The sequence below is a fragment of the Crocodylus siamensis genome, chromosome 13, assembly GCF_052110815.1.
Source record: "Crocodylus siamensis isolate JL-2025a chromosome 13, ASM5211081v1, whole genome shotgun sequence".
Lineage (NCBI taxonomy): Eukaryota > Metazoa > Chordata > Crocodylia > Crocodylidae > Crocodylus > Crocodylus siamensis.
In genome coordinates, this window is record NC_143407.1 from 38,089,740 (window position 1) to 38,105,536 (window position 15,797).

At 50.8% G+C, this 15,797-nt stretch overlaps 2 protein-coding genes across 3 annotated transcripts; one reads left to right on the forward strand and one right to left on the reverse strand.

Moving 5' to 3' along the window:
• Window positions 1-19: 19 nt before the first annotated feature.
• On the forward strand, window positions 20-7,682 carry SMYD4 (SET and MYND domain containing 4). 2 transcript variants are annotated; one of them, XM_090026624.1, is made up of 10 exons: window positions 20-152; window positions 251-395; window positions 471-560; window positions 684-1,848; window positions 2,399-2,581; window positions 2,872-3,041; window positions 4,042-4,174; window positions 4,632-4,748; window positions 6,246-6,369; window positions 7,013-7,682. In XM_090026624.1, exons 1-10 carry the CDS (start codon window positions 31-33, stop codon window positions 7,170-7,172), a joined length of 2,409 nt encoding a protein of 802 aa, XP_089882750.1. In that variant the 5' UTR covers window positions 20-30; the 3' UTR covers window positions 7,173-7,682. The 2 variants fall into 2 exon arrangements, 1 of the variants encoding a protein (XP_089882750.1); XR_016439046.1 differs by lacking the exons at window positions 4,042-4,174; window positions 7,013-7,682.
• A 152-nt stretch (window positions 7,683-7,834) lies between these two features.
• On the reverse strand, window positions 7,835-15,178 carry SERPINF1 (serpin family F member 1). Its single transcript, XM_090026630.1, has 8 exons — window positions 15,040-15,178; window positions 12,472-12,557; window positions 11,830-12,031; window positions 11,589-11,744; window positions 10,550-10,753; window positions 9,463-9,605; window positions 8,623-8,833; window positions 7,835-8,244 (listed from the first exon to the last, which is right to left on the reverse strand). Exons 2-8 carry the CDS (start codon window positions 12,547-12,549, stop codon window positions 7,985-7,987), a joined length of 1,254 nt encoding a protein of 417 aa, XP_089882756.1. The 5' UTR covers window positions 12,550-12,557; window positions 15,040-15,178; the 3' UTR covers window positions 7,835-7,984.
• Between the last annotated feature and the right edge of the window lie 619 nt (window positions 15,179-15,797).

Genomic DNA, 15,797 nt, shown 5'->3' on the forward strand with positions numbered 1-15,797 from the left:
GGGCGTGGTCAGGCGGCCGTTGGGGGGGCCATGGGGCTGCCCGCGGAGCCGTGGCGGGCGCAGGTGGCGCGGCGCTGGGCGGCCCTGGAGCCGGCGCAGCGGGCGCAGGTCTCGGGCGCGGGCCCGCTACGGTGCTGCTGGCGGCTGCTGAGGTGGGCGGTGGGTCGGGGGCGGCGGCGATGGGGCGGCCCTCCCCTTTCCCTCCCCTCCCCTCCCCTCCTCTCCTCTCCTCTGATGCGCTGTCTCGCAGGCCCGAGGACGAGGCGTTGCTGCGGGCGCTATGTAGGCGGCGGGGTGCGGGCAAGGAGGCGGCGGCTGCTTCCTTCTACCGCCAGGCCGGCAACGCGCGGTTCCGCCGGGGCGACTTCGCGGCCGCCGCCGCGCTCTATTCCAAGGTAGGCCGCGCCACACCCACCCCCACCCCCAGGCCCTGTCCGGCCCGGCCCTGACTGCCGTCCCGCTGCCCGCAGGCCGTATCGCACGCAGCGCCCGGCAGCCCCGAGCTGCCCCTGTGCTTCGCCAACCGCTCAGCCGCGCTCTTCCGTCTGCAGCACCTGCAGGTGAGTCGTGCGCCCCGGCCTGGCCACCACATGCCGGGTGTGTGGGTAGTCTTCAGCTGTGCGGGCAGGGGTGGATGGTTGGATATTCCTCCCCTACTTTAAAGGCCTTGTTTTCTGCCCCAGGTTTGCTTGGAAGACATCGAGAGGGCTCTCGCCCAAGGCTACCCTGCCAGGCTGCAACCTAAGGTCCTGCTCCGGAAAGCGGAGTGCCTGCTGCTGCTGGGGCGGTCAGGGGACGCGGCGGAGGCCCTTGGTGTGGTGGAGAGTCAGGTCGCTGGGGACAAGGGTCTGATGGGTGCTGCATGCCACACCCTGCTGAGCCAGATTGAGCAGCTCCGAGCGCAAGCCCATGAGCAGGAGAGCGACCCGGCGCCAGTGTCTGTGGCACTTGACAAGGCCTGGGAAGGCTGGGTGTCCCTGGAACAGAATAGCCACCTCCCAGGTGCATCTTTGTCCGTGAGGCTGAGCTTTGATGCTTCCAGGGGACGTCACCTGGTGGCTGCCCAGGATATCCTGCCGGGGGAGAGCCTGTTGAACGAGGAGGCCTTTGTAAGCGTGCTTAACCCGGGGGAGCAAGTGCTGCCACCGGACAGTGTTGAAACCACATGGGATACCAGCATCACTAATGAGGACCTTTACTGTCACCACTGCTTAAAGCAGCTCTTGGCCTCTGTGCCCTGCAGAGGCTGTAGCTATGCGAAGTACTGCAGCCAGGAGTGTGCACAGCTGGCATGGGAGCGCTACCACAGGGTAGAGTGCTCCCTGGGGGCACTGCTGCTCACACTGGGGGTCTTCTGCCATGTTGCCCTAAGGACAGTTCTAGTGGCTGGATTTGCAGAGGTTAGCAGGTTGGTGAAGCAGGCTTACGGAAATGACCAGGAATTTCACACCGCTGAGACTGGCAGGGAATATGCTGATGAGACGCCAAACTCCAGATCTGGTACTGAGGGACCATGTGAGAAAGGGGAGTCCCCGATTCCTGGTTGTGATGGCCGTGGGCAGTACCAGAGTTCTTACCAAGCTGTCTTCCATCTTGTACCACATGCTGAAAAGCACAGCCCTGAGCACAAATTTCTTTGCTGCCTGAGCGTAGTAGCACTGTGCAAGAAACTGCAAGAAGCTGATCTGGAGGCCACCTTCCTTGGGCAGGACTCACCTGAGAGCCAGCACAAGGGGAAAGTGTGTGAGACGGTGTCCGCTGAGCTGGAGATTCTGGGAGAGGCCATGCTGAGGCATATGTTACAGCTACAGTGTAATGCACAAGCTGTGACTGGAATCCAGGAGTCAGGTTGGTGAGAAGCCTTAGGTTCTTTTCCCCTCCTGTCTTCGTTAGACTGTCCTGTGGGAGGAATGCACCTCCTTTAAAGAGTTCCCATTACCCTTGGCTAAGCGTCCCATTTCCTTAAAGCGCTGCAATCACTTTCACAGGGAAACATCTGTTTCACATCTCTAGGCCTAGCACAATATAGGGCTTGGAGACTGCTCCTTGCCTGCATGTGGAGGCTAAACATATGCTTCTCTAAATAAATGTATGTTTTAATACATGGCCAGTAACAAGCAAAACAAGATGTTTACAACTGTGTCCAGAAGGATGGAGTTTAGGAAATCTCTGATTCATCTTTGAATTTAAATAGGGAGCTGATTGTTGAAGATAAATGCTGTGTTGTTGGACTGTGAGGGTGGGAATTGCCAAATTTAGTTGAACAATTTTTTGTTATATTAGGTCTTCTTTACTATCAACTCTTTAAGACTAAGTGTAGTAACTGGCATAAAAGCACTGTAGGTTTGCTTTGTTGCATTTCCTGATCTGTTGCCGCTTTTTGTGTTTGTGTACCTAGGGTCTGGAGATGGTACTGTAGTAAACAGGGAGCAAGTACGTCTGGCCACAGCTTTCTTTCCTGTGCTCAGCCTTCTTAACCATTCCTGCAACCCCAGCACTAGTGTGATGTTCAGTGGGACAGCTGTCACAGTCAGAGCTTCACAGCCAATTCCAAGAGGGCAGGAGATTTTCCATTGCTATGGTATGTTATGGTCTCGCTTTTTCTGTACTACTTTCCTGGAATAATATGTAGAGTACATGAGTCGCCTTTCAACTATGACTTCCTTCCAGGATCCCAGTTCTAAATGATATTTATACACATGCACGCATGTAAGCACACACATCCCCCTCTCTTTCCCTCCTTCCCCACCTTATGGTCAGTGTATTTTATTTCTCTCATATTTTGACAAAGGTGGGGGTGGTTTTAGCTGGTAGTCGGGTACCTAGCTTCATGGTTTACATAATGCACTCTACTTTTATTTTCTTTTGCAGGGCCTCACAGATGCAGAATGGGGGCTGCTGAGAGACGGCAGCGACTTCTTTCTCAGTATTTCTTTGTGTGTCAATGCCAGGCCTGCCAAGAGGAGTTAGGGTCTGATATCACCTGCATACCATCCACAACAGACGCATTCTGCTGTCCCCACTGCCAAGCTTCAATGCAGGTAACTGTTCCAGAATGAAAACTTATGCAACTCTTTAAGTTTGTTGCATCCTGATTGCAAAATAACAGTGGAAAGTGGGAGTCTGAGTCTAGGACTTATGCTTCTGTGGCCTGTAGTGGTGCCGAATTTGAGGAAGTCCTCATTGTTCTCAAAGAAACCCCTCTGAAAGATTCTGGCTCGGACTCTTCCAGAATTTCCTGGGGGCATGTTTGCCAAGATCCTTGAGATGTTCCCAGGGTCTAGAACTAAGGAGAGGGTATTCACACAGAGACTGTCTAAGTTAGGTATAGCATATTCTGTGCAAAGGTGACTTAAAAAATAAGGTGGAGCTGTTGAGTCAGGCAGGAATAAGCACTGCAGGGTTGTATTATCTGGAGATTAGGTGGGTGTCTAACATCTCACTTTGCCTTGATCAGAATTGACTCAGTCTGGAAGCCTTGGTGGGACTGTGCCTACAGCTTCCTCTCTGTTGTCTGGGGAATGTGACACTTCAAAGGGACAGGTGCTTTTGTTTTAATGTGCAGCTGGGAAGCAGCAGTGCAATGGCCTTGTAAAGCAATTCAGGGGTGCAGAGGTAGAAAACTTAAAATTGCAGCATAGTCCACCTTCAGTGCACAGCCTCCAGACTGGAAAAGGCAATGTGCTTACCCAGCGGATACACTTAGCAAAATATAATATAAACAGTGCTCTTGAAGTACTGAGTGCTGGTAGTGGTTTGATGTTAGCTGCCATGAAACTTTTGTTCCCTTCGCTGGCTCCCCTTGTTGTTGAGACTACTAAGTTTCAGGATGGCATTTCTAAGCCCTCGGATGGCAAGCACGCCATCAGCTTCAAAGCTTCTAATAACAGCCTTTTTAGGTCTGCTAAGTGGTTCATATATGTACCTAACACTTGTTACAATGTAAGCAGTAGGCAACAGATCACTGCTGACTATAGTGCAACTGAGTGAATTCTGCTTATCCTCTGTGTGTGCGCAGAAGTGACTGACTGACTTCCACAGGGGGAAGACCTGCTCCAATGTTCCACTGAAGCCTGTGCACTTGCTGTCAGCAGGGATCGTCTCTCGGGGCGGTTACGGGACCTTCAGGGGCGAGTCGGGAGAGCATTGGAACTGCTCAAAGACAACAAGCTCGGTAGTAGTGGGCCCATCTGCTTTTGTGCTCATAATGAGCTGACCGGGGTCCAGAGTACGGATCCCAGCCATCAGATGGCAGTGTTGCCTGCACAGTTGGGTATTCCTGATAGGAAGCCAGAGCCTGCGGGTGGGGTAGAGGCTGTGCAAGTACTAGACTGTGAACAGTCTGATCTGTGGCAGGCTAAATGACCCATCTGGTACAGCAAGAGAGCCTGAGGAAATGTTTAAAGGTCAGGATCCCAGACCCTATTTTTCTTCTGGGTCCTAGCCCTGGTGACTTTGCATTAGGATAAAAGGCCTCCATGTCGATTGAAACAGAACTCTTACCTAATTCTGCAAGCCCAGCGTACAAAGTCAAGCCTGGAGGTGATGGGGAGAGTGTGGCTAGCTATGAGCTAGCACCTAGGATGGATTTGTATCTCTTATTAAAGTGCTTGTATATATTGAATTTACAGAGCAAGCTGTAGAGCTGCTGCTGATGTGCCTGATGGATGCCGAGCACTTCCTGTCCCCAAAGCATATGCTGATGGGAGAAATTGAGGATCATCTGGCTCGGGGTTATGCCAGCCTTGGTACAGTGCCCTTCTCATCTACAGTCTTGTGCAGGGTTGTGTGTGTGAGTGCACATGAACTCACATGCGCTTGGGCAGCTTGTGCATTTTGATATGATGGGGAGATGGTTCCCTGATTAGTCTATTTACTTTTCCTTCCTCCTGTCTCTTACTCTTATTGTATTTTGCAAATCTTGACAGCTCATTTTCCAGCAGCTGGAGACTGGCTCTGTGACTTTGAGCACCTCTGTTTCCCCCTCCTGTACAAGGAAGACGAGAACCCTTCTTCACATGTTTCGTAGTTGGTCGGGTCGGAAGGGACCCGAGCAGATCATCTAGTCCAACCCCCTGCCATGGCAGGAAAGAGTACTGGGGTCAAACGACCCCAGCAAGGTGTTCATCTAGCCTCCTCTTAAACACCCCCAGGGTAGGAGCCAGCACCACTTCTCTTAGAAGTTGGTTCCAGATCCTGGTTGCCCTGACAGTGAAGTAGCACCTCGTGAGGTCTAATCTGAATTTACCCTCTGCCAGCTTGTGACCGTTATTTCTAGTCACTCCTGACAGTGCTCGGGGGAGCAGGGACTCCCCCAATGCCTGCCGGTCCCCCTGACCGGTTCGTAAACGGCCATCGGATCCCCCCTCAGCCTTCTCTTGTGGAGGCTGAACAGGTTCAGGTCCCGTAGCCTCTCCTCGTAGGGCCTGCCCTGCTGCCCCCGATCATGGAGAGGGTCCAGAGGAGGCCACTCACATGTTGTCCACATCCCTCCTGAAGTGCGGCGCCCAGAACTGGACGCAGTACTCCAGCTGTGGCCTGACCAGAGTCATATAAAGCGGGAGGATCACCTCCTTGGACCTGCTCGAGATGCATCTGTAGATGCATGACAAGGAACAGTTGGCCTTCCTGACAGCTTTCCCATGCTATCGGCCCACGTTCATTTTGGCATCAATGATAACTCCAAGATCCTTCTCTGCCTCTGCACTGACGAGAAGGGAGTTCCCCAGCCTGTAGGTATGCTGCTGGTTCTTCCTCCCATGTGCAGTACCTTGCGCTTGTCAGTGTTGAAACCCATCCTATTCTCATCCACCCACCCCTGTAACCTGTCTAGGTCTGATTGCAGCCTATTCCTCCCTTCCAGCGTGCCCACTTCCCCCCACATCTTAGTGTCATCTGCGAATTTGAACAGGGGGCTTTTTACCCCCTCGTCCAAGTCACTGATGAAGATGTTGAACAGTGCAGGCCCAAGGACTGTAAATGGGAGAGGAACACTGGAAAAACCCTGGTTATACCCTGTTCACTCCCTTTCAGTATCAGCTCTGCCACTGTGTGACACAGGAGATTGGGAAAGATGGACTTATGGTCTGACCTAGTAAACGGAAGTTTTTATGTTCCCTGGGAGGTGGAGGGAAGGGGGACATGATCCTATGGGGCCTGGCTGCTAAAGGTTTGTAAAGTCCTTTTGAGTGTCTTTGGTAGGCGCTCTAGAAAGGGAGCTACAGTGATCCTTTTTTTCGTGACAGGGAAGTGGCAGGAAGCAGCCAGACACCTACGGAGCAGTATTCGGGTTGTGGAAGCATGTCATGGTTCATCCAGTGTGGAAATGGGTCACGAGCTCTTTAAGCTGGCACAGATCCTTTTCAATGGGTGAGAACCCAATTTCCTATCCATTCCTTGCGCTAGTTCACGTGCTTTATGTTTCTGAAATGGTGATGGGTCACGCAATCCTTGCCATGCGTATCTGAAATGGTGATGGGTCACGCAGTCCTTGACAGGGTTGGCTCGGTTGCAGGCTGCCTTCCAGGACTCCGAGAATCTGGCAGAGGGGCAACAGTTGTCCCTGACTCAATCAAATGCAAGCTGCCTTCAGTGGGCTGCTGGGGTCCATCACCACCAAATATTTTTGGCTCCCTTCAGGCTTCTTTTGTTCCCTTTGCTGTTGCAGCTGACACCCTTTTAAAGTGGTAGCACCACAGTTTATTTCCCTCTTATCATTCTCTTATTACCCAAGCAGCATTTCCTTGATTTTCCTGGCAGAGCCCCTCCCAACAGTTGACCTGACTGGACAGTCTCCCACCCTAACTGAGCACAGGTCACTTACCTGGCTTTGAAAGGGTGAGACTGGGTCTGTCCCCTACAAGCAGGCAAGTTAGTTGTTTGTCCTAGAGAACGTGAAGAAGAGTCTGATCTGGACTTCACCATTCCCCCCCCCACCTCATCCTTAGGTCAAGGAGATTGAGTGAATGGTTTAATTGAGTATATCATGCTCTCCTTCCTTCTCCATATTCAGGTTTGCAGTGTCAGAAGCTCTGAGCACAATTCAAAGAGCAGAGGAGGTTTTATCTGTGCACTGTGGCTCTGGGAGTGCCCAGGTCCAGGAACTGAAAGAGATGAAAGCCTGTTTGCTGGAGCTGCCCAGAAACCTCCTTCCCAGGACTGAAAATCCATAATGAGGGGAGCTGCAGTACTGAGCTCTCACCAGGGAACTGAGTTCTATGTGGTAAGGCGACCATGCAGCACCACCTGGGGACATGGAGCCTGGCTACAGGCTGGATGAATGCTGAATTGCACTCAAGTGAGAGCCAGAGTGAATGAAGTTGAACAGTGCTGAAATGGGAAAGGGTCTCCATGCGGCATTGGTGGAAGGGATGTCTTGGATGCTGCTGTATAATTTCCTAATGTTCTCTTGAGGCAAACACTTGAGATCCCATTATACAACTTCCTGAAGTTGATTCTTCCCTGTGGGTTGAATGTTATCCCCTGCCAACATGCCCTATTACGTGTTTTCAGCCACAGCAACACCACCTGCTGCTTGGCACGTTCATTCCCAAAAACGTGATTCACTGTGGGCTGAAGTGAGGGAGGCAGCGTGTTGGGAAATGCCACCTTAAATGCCACAAGAATTGGGGTCAAAACTGTGGGGCTTACTAGGGGGGGAGAGGGGAGATGTGCTGGAGGAACTAAGTACGAGGACTGGAGTTACGCTATAAGATGATGCAGGGGGAATCCAGTATGTACTGCACCACAGCTCAAAGCACAGGACACACGTTTACGTAACACTCTGGGGAACATGGCTGTGAGGGGCCCAATACAAACGAGATCAAGCTTGCCCTTTAAGGAAAGACTGGCACTCTGGGATCAATGCCAGAAGCTTTTATTGCAGCATGTAGGCATTCAATTTGCAAGTTTGGCCCCTGCAGCAGAGCGAGGAGCCAGCTTTCTTTCTAGTTACCACCTTCCTTGCAGGCTACTGTCAGAGGAGCTAAATGTTCCGGGGGTCCAGGATTTTGCCAATAAAGAATAGGGTTCCTGTGGCGTCATCTCGCAACACAAATAGGAAGGGTCTGTTCAGATGGTAGTCGAGGGGGAAGGTCAGGCGAGCAGCATTCACTCCAGGGTTTGGCGTAGAATTTGCACCATCTTCACTCAGTTCCAGAACCGTCTTGTGATGCACGTGAGAGAGCTTAATGGGTTTAGCAGACATCTTGCTAAAGTCAGGTGATATAAAGAGCTGCTGCAGCCCTGTAAGGAAGGAGAGAAGGGTCCATTAGCTGAAAGACTGCACTTTGTGGGAGAGGAGGTACAGTGCTTCAGTAAGGGGAAGATAGGGCCCCAGGTGGAGCTTTTGGAGGGAAAGGGAAATGGAAATGGTCCTTGCCTAGCTGAGAGGCAAGGGCCCCATGCACTTATTGAAGAAGTTGTATAAAGGCAGAAGAGGGAAGGAACTATTGGGAAGGGGAGGCTCTGTGCATGCAGGAGCTCAAAAGTGCTGGTGCAGTCTGTGTGCACAGCAACAGGCCTAACTGGTAACCAGTTGCTCCTTGTTCTCACTGAGCAGAAGCAGAGCTGCCCACTGCTCTGAGCCCCAGTTGCCTGCAGAGGGCAATGTTGTGTACGCACTCATTTCCTGCAGCGTGCTTCCCAGCGATTCCTCAAAGCTCAGCTTCAGCTTGGGCACACTTAGCACAGCATGGACAGTCTTCAGCTCCTTGTCTATGTCATGGACAAATTCAGAGGAGAGGCTTTCCTCAATCAGGGTGAGGTTCTGGGTCACCTTCAGTGGCAGGAAGAACATGGCACTAACACCCCCCGTCAGTGGCAGCTGAGCAATCTGGAAGAGCAGTTATAAAAGGCTCGGAGTTATGTCTGTGCTTGGCAGTAGAACTTCCCCAGTGCCAAGCTGCAAGCTCTGTACCTTATCTGGCTGCCCAGCTACTCCACACACATCTGCCTCCTGCCCTGCTTACCTGTTGCATAATAGGGTCCACCACATGCTCTGCAGTTCAAGCTTTTGCCTCTACCCTGAATCTCTCTGTGTGCCCTGACAGGGGACAGTGCTATTCCATAGTAAGTGAGAGGCTGTCTGCTGGAAGCCCTTCTCTTGAGTACCATGCATGGCATAGCATGAGCACAGTGGATGCTTTTCCACTTTCTAGAAGCAGCACTGAGTCTAGAAGCCTTGTGAGGAGCCAGCCAGCCCTACCCTGCTCTCCTTGTGTAGTCTGTGTACAGCTGAGCTGCTTATCACATGGTCACTGCAGATGGGGAGCTCTCGGAGCAAATGAAAGGCTGCTTGCTCTAGTTTAAAACCAGGGTCACAAGCATAGCAGTTATGGAGAGTCTGGTGGGAGGGACAGAGCTCTGACTCGCTAGAAGGGGCTGGGCATTGAGGGAAGATGCATCTTTCCTTAGACCTTCTACCCACATTAGCACTGGAGCTGCTTTCTGTCTTTGTCTGACCTTGCAGTTGAGTTCTGAGTCGAAGCCGTATCGCAGTATGGCCTTGGGGTCTGACATCATGGGCACCTTCACGGTTCTGTCTTCTTCCAGGTAGAAATCCTGCAGGGTAGTCTTGCTGGGGTCAAATTTAGCTGCCCAGTGCCCTAGTTTTAAAAATAAGCCAGAGAAGTTTGGAAATAAAGTAAATGAACGGGGGCTATTGCATATGCAGCTAATAGGAATGGTTCAGTGCTTCATGCATAAAAGGACTCCTGCTTCCAAGGCTCTGCTTTAGAAACTGGAGCATGATGGAGGCTATCAATAGCCAATTCCAGTCACGGGCTGTCTCAGCTTGGGCTTGTTGTGGCCAATTGTTCCCTTCCCTCCCATCTGAGCTTTGGCCAGATTGAAAGCAAGAAATCAGCCAACATGGGTGGAGGGGCAGCTGGGGTGAGCAGATGTTTGACTTGCGTAATTACAAAACTATTTTAAGTAGTATCAATTATTCATGCACAGAGAGAGTGTCTCTCCACACCCTTCATGTGTTTCTTGTTGTCTTGGACTGTCAGTTGGAACAAGGACTGCCTACCTCTCCTGGGGAGTTGCTCAGTTCAGCTTGGAACTGAACAAGGCCTCTGGACTCTGATTTTGTGAGCTACAAATCTGATTCCTTATCTGTACCATGCCAGGCAAAATTTTTACAGCTGTCACCTCCCTGTCTGAGCTTTCTTAGCTTTCTTTAGGTGAGAAGTTTGATTTAGGTGGTCTACAAGGTGCAAATCTACCCTGCGTTTTGCATGACTTCAGACGTACACAGCTGACTACCTCTCTTTATCTGCAGCAGCTATGCTGACAAGCTTTCATTTTCCTCCTTTTCTGGTCCCTTGTAAGTGGGTCAGACTATTTCCTGAGAACAGGAATGCCTTCCCTGAAAAATCTCTTCCTGTGTTCATCCAGCATGTGTCCCTTCTGCTTTGTGGAATTGTGTTCTGAGACATTTTCTGTTGCTCTGTCTTTCTGGCTATTTGGTGTGCTGTCCAGCACGAGACCCTTCCCTGTACTGGCATGCACTAAAGAAACCCTTTAATGCCATGCAGTAAAATCTTGCCTTTGAAATAAGCTGCTCCAGCAAGGAAGATGCTGACGTCTGTGGGCATGTTCTTCAGGAACCTTAAAATCTTCCCTTTGGTCTGCTGCCTTACCCAGTTGTTGAGCTCTTGGAGGTCTGCCTGGGGGTTGCCAGTCAGGATCTTGAGTCGTATTCTGTAGGCCTTCTCCAGCTGGCTTGGGAACCCAACCTTCATCCGTAGCTCTGAGGGGCAGAATAATTATTACAGCAGCTCCTTCCTCTATCGGAGAGTAGCCCATTGGCAATAGGGTGCAGCAAGCATCCCTCCTGAAATGAGTGCAGATCTGTGAGCCCTGGTCTGTGTGCTTTTTTTGCCACAAATGTACAAGCATTTGCAGAGCTGGACTGAGGCTGCATGAGAGAGATCCACTCCTTTCAGCCATGTCCTGTGGTGCTGTGCAGCAAAGCCCTTAACTAACTAGTAAAGATGTGGGATAGGAACAGAGAGCCTGCCACACAGCAGTATCTATCTTTAGCCCTCCCCACAGGCTTAAGTGTACTAAGAAGCTCAGATCCTTGGAACTGCCAAACTAATTGGGGGCAGAGGGGTTAGTGCAATCTTCAAAATGGCATTTCAGCTGGCTCCATAACTCCTATGTGACTGACCAGTCCTTAGTCAAGAGGACCATTAGCCTAAAACAAGGGGTATAATTGCATTGTCTGAGCAAAAATAGTTCTTGGGATGGGTAGGAGCATCTGCTGTGAGCTGAAGCAACCCAGTAGAATTGCCACAGCAAGTTCTTCCCAGGATCTTTGGGCTGCATCTCCCAGATACCCTGGTGTTAATGCATGCTTTCCAAAAACAGATCTAGGGAGTCATCCTGCCGTTGGAAGGTACAGTGCAATGATTACTGGCCAGAAGCAACCATTGGTATTGTGCTCAGCTCCATGGCATAGCCAGTGTCATCAGCGCTTGCTAACATTACCTTGACACTGTTCATCTGCCTGTTGCTTAGAGACACAGGCAAGGTTAAATCTGGCAGGCAAATTTTACGGAAAGGTGAAGAGGGGATTTTACTTCTCTCCAGGATAATGCGGAAGACACTTCTGAAGCCCTTCTCTGGAGCAGAGATGCTTGTCAGCAGTTCCTTGTAGGTGTTGTGGACTTCACCCTTGTTAAGCAGGTCATAGTAGAGAGCGCGAGAAATCAGGTCTTCTGTCCGCTGCCCAGCACCTACCGACCACAGGCAAAACAGCATGAGGCCCCTCCAATTGAACAGCTTGTAAAAGGAGGAGCGGCACCAGGATCAGGAACTTACCAAGGGAGAGACCAGAAAGTGCTGTAGCCACGCTGAATGGGGACAGCAGTACATTGGCAGTAGCAGTTTTGCCAGATTGCTGGCGATACAAGTCATAACCAAAGTTGGAGACTGCAGCTGCCAGTTTGTTCACTGGGGTCTTGTAGAAGGGATCTTCCTCTTCAGCTTCCCCTGTGTTGCCCTCATCAGGAGTTGCTGAGTCCTGGCAGAGGCAAGAAGCCTTTGTTTAGAGTTGCAGCTCAACAGGGTAGTCAAAGGGCTGGTTTGCCCTTGAAGTTCTCTGTGGATGTTCTTCTGTCAGCTAGGGCAGTATTGGCCTCATCTGACTGATGACAGGTGATGGGGGGTACTTTGCTTTGGGGATGTGACAGGAAGTTTTAGGCAGAGCTTGAAATAAACCCAACAGCAATTGTGTTCATCCCTCTTCTCCCTCCCCCTTTTGTTAACTGCAGGAGAGTCCACTGTGTCTTTGTCCTAGGCAGAGCAGGAATTCTTGTCCCACTTTACTGCTAAATATAGTCCAAGGTTGCACCTGGCAGAGCTAGAGGCTGGCACTTAATGTTCCTATTAAGAGTTTTAATTTGGAAACTTGCATGCTCCCAGTGTCTCCCATAGCTCTATGCTATTGTGTGTTCTACTCACCTGCTCGTTGGCGGAGTTCTGGGGACTGCCAGGGGAGGCCAAGAGGCCCAGGAGCAGGAAAACCAGTAGAGTCTGCATGCTAGAACCTAGAAGGAGAGCACGACAAGCACTTTAGCACCACTCATTCTGCCTAATAATTTGCCCCACCCAGCTCTGTCACCACTCTCTGCTGCGCCTAGGAAGGCTTATGCAAGGGGCCTGAAGCATTCACCTGATTAGCTGGGTTTTCTTTTCCTGTGTAGCCAAAGAGCCTCATCCTTTGCCTTCTTCAGCTAGGTCACCCACACCTGCTTTGAGCCTCTCCTGACCCCGGTGCACATGTGCATAAAGCAGGCTTATACATGTTTGTGATCCGAACCACATGAACTTGGATACCAAACTCCAAGGTCCTGCTGGGCACCAAGTCAGATCTGTATCCAGAAATTCATCTGTGTATTTTACAAGTGCAGTGCTTCAGTACTTCCAGAAACCAGCAAACAGAATCAGGATGGAGAAGAGATTCTTTAGTTCAGTTTCCTGCTTTCTCTCCACTTAGGTGTATGCTTAGATGATGGCAGAGCCTGCCTATGCACCTTACATCAAGTACCAGCATTGGAGGACCTCGGAGAGAATCTCGCTATGCAATATAGTGCATGGGGCAAAGCAGAGAAAAGGCAGGGTTTACTCAAGTTTCCTCATGGAAAGTAAGCTTCCCAGAGCTGACAGTCCTGTTCTGCAGAAATCTGATTTAACCTTTTCTCTGTCATTCCAGGCAGGCTCTGTACACTACTGTTTGGTTCAAAGGGCAGACTTTCACGCTAGGCACATGAGCATTACTGCAGAGCTATTCTGCCCTTCTGAACAGGCACCGTGGTGCCTGGGCGGAAACAGTGTTTATATAAAATCCCAGAAATTAAAGGAAGGGAGTTTATATTTAACTATGCTCTGTGATCCAAGGCAGCCAGTAAAGTAGGAGACTGCACATATGTTTCAAATTAAGTGCAGCTATAAAGCAAATATGGCTGTTGGTAGAAAGCACACTCTTAAAGCCACATGGCCACCACATCCATGACTTCAGAACAGCCTGTTCAGGCAGAACACTTCCCTCCAAGAGCGAGGCAGCTCCTCCAAACCCTTGCATCCCAAGATCTACCTCACCGTGGTAGCAGTTCTCCTTGAGAGAGACATGAAGACTCAACCCTGCTCCCACCAGTGCAGAGTAAACTTCAAGCTGGCCCCATGGTCTGATTTACAGATGATAGGTGTTTGTATCCATAGGCCTACCCACCTTGCCATCCTCCTCTGTCCAGCAGACTGGCATTCAGAGTGTCTAGTGCAGAAGATTGGCATCAAGTGGAGCTATACTATGATGTGATGCAGGAACTGCTTGGGAAGGGTGATGTGCTGGAGCGGAGATGGGAGGGAACCCCACATGCTGCATCTACACTAAGTAATTATACCATAGGGATCTTATAGGAGGCCTGCCCACGTGATTCAAGTGGGGAGAGAGGTGTGCTGGAGGGTGGCTGCCCCAAGCAGATTCCCCAATGCTTCATTTATGCCCAAAGTGAGAGATTTAGCTAGGGCTAGTCCTGAGAGTTGAGTTTTCCATAGCTGCTCTTTGAGAAAGGCTCTATATGCCTTCTGCTCCCAGCTATGCCATGCTCTTGGGAGCATTAGACTGAAGATTGGATTTCCAGATTGAATCAGCTCTGCCAAGATTGTCACCAGCTTAACATTTCTCAGACTTTGCCAAGAAAATGATTTCCACTTTAAAAAGACACGACCTCTGAGCTTGAATGGGCCTGAACATCTGGATTCTATTTACATGTTTCTGAAGTGCACAGACAAAGATGCAGATAGAAAAGGGCCTCATTGGTGCAGGGCTGGGGTGGGGTGGGCTGGGTTCTAGCATGACTTGAAAATCTATAGCTGGCTTTAAAAAGCAGGGGAAAGAGCAAGAGCAAGCAGTGTGTGTTGTTGGACTTGGACTGCTGGGAAACGAGCTGAGAAGATGCTTTCAGGCTGAGTGTCATCCCTTTCCCAAAACCCTGCAGGTGCAAAACAGTCTCATTCTTCCATTTTTTGGTGCCAGCAGTTACCAGCCTTCAAAGCAGATCACACTTTGGGGTGTCCTGCACCATCCTACTCATCGGGACCCCCTTACTCTGCCTGGGACTCCCCCAGTCACCCCACCCTGCAAGTCTGACTTCTGCAGCACCTTGCAGCCACCTCATCTCGATCAGCTTTCTGCTAGATTTGGTTTCTGCTGCCAGGAAACATCTTCCCAATGGCAGTATGGGCTCTAATTGGTGCCACACTCTGGCCCCTCCATGGTTGAATCTCAGACTGTTCAGGACCCTAGCAGACTTCTGTCACTCCAGTCTTCCAAGAGGAGCCCTGTGATGCCAGCTGGCCCCAGACCCTCTGTGAAGAGTCCCTCCTTCCAAAAAATTTTCACTTCCCAGACCCTCACTCCCATTTCCCAGACCCTGCAAGAGAGGCACCACCCTCTGCCCCACATTCTTGTGCCCTTCGCATCCTTCTGAATACTCCCCTTGCTTCTGGTTACAGGCAGTTGCTTCTTACCTCGGGCTCCTCTGGGCCAGTGCTGTCCTAAGTTACCAACCCTGGTGAGAGAGAAAGAGAAGTGGGGCAGTGCAGTTTATAACAGCCACATCTGCTATTTCGCTGCCTCCCAGCAGACTGCCCCAGCCCAGCCTTCAGCGAGCTTCAGGTTACAGCTTCCCAGGACTCTCTTAAAGTGGTCTGCTCTTGTTTTTGGTTTTGTGCTTGTGTCACTGGATTTTATTGGCTTTAACCCTGCCCTTTCTCCAGCTTCTGAAGCAAACGCCCCCTGTTTGCTCTGGACTGAGAACCAGCTACTCCCAGCTCTGGCACAAGTTCCCTGAATGACTTTGGGCAAGCTGTTTCCCCCTTGGTGCCTCAGATCTTCCTTCCCTATCTTGCAAGGGGTGTGAGCCTTTTTGTAAATAGCTTTGAGGTCCCTATCTGGAATGTGCTATAGCAGCAATAATAGAGCAGCAGCTTTAACTCAGCAAGAGGCTGGCAAATCAATAGCAGCATCCAGGAACTGGTTTGAAGCCATTAAGGGGCTGTATCCAGGAGTGATGAAGACAGACCTAACAAGAATAGCTTGATATGCTTAGTGAACAGGGGGCAGCCAGGACTGCCCTAAGTGTCTTACCAGCAGTTCTCTGCACAGCCCCTTGACAGGGGGGAAATGCTGCGAGGGTATTGGAGGCTGCTGTACCAGACCACATAATCTGGGGTTGCCCTGGCATTTCTCCCTGGTGGGCTGCAGACCTTATTCCTGAAGCAGTGAG

Excerpts from the sequence above, each read along its gene's own strand:
- SERPINF1 (XM_090026630.1), bottom strand. The coding sequence starts at position 12,549 with ATGCAGACTCTACTGGTTTTCCTGCTCCTGGGCCTCTTGGCCTCCCCT. Across the intron at positions 10,754-11,588 it reads CCGCATTATCCTGGAGAGAA|AGCTACGGATGAAGGTTGGG; the intron begins GTAAAATCCCCT and ends TCTGCCCCTCAG. Across the intron at positions 8,245-8,622 it reads AAGCACGCTGCAGGAAATGA|GGCTGCAGCAGCTCTTTATA; the intron begins GTGCGTACACAA and ends CCTTCCTTACAG.
- SMYD4 (XM_090026624.1), top strand. The coding sequence starts at position 31 with ATGGGGCTGCCCGCGGAGCCGTGGCGGGCGCAGGTGGCGCGGCGCTGG. Across the intron at positions 153-250 it reads TGCTGCTGGCGGCTGCTGAG|GCCCGAGGACGAGGCGTTGC; the intron begins GTGGGCGGTGGG and ends GCTGTCTCGCAG. Across the intron at positions 561-683 it reads TCCGTCTGCAGCACCTGCAG|GTTTGCTTGGAAGACATCGA; the intron begins GTGAGTCGTGCG and ends TTTCTGCCCCAG.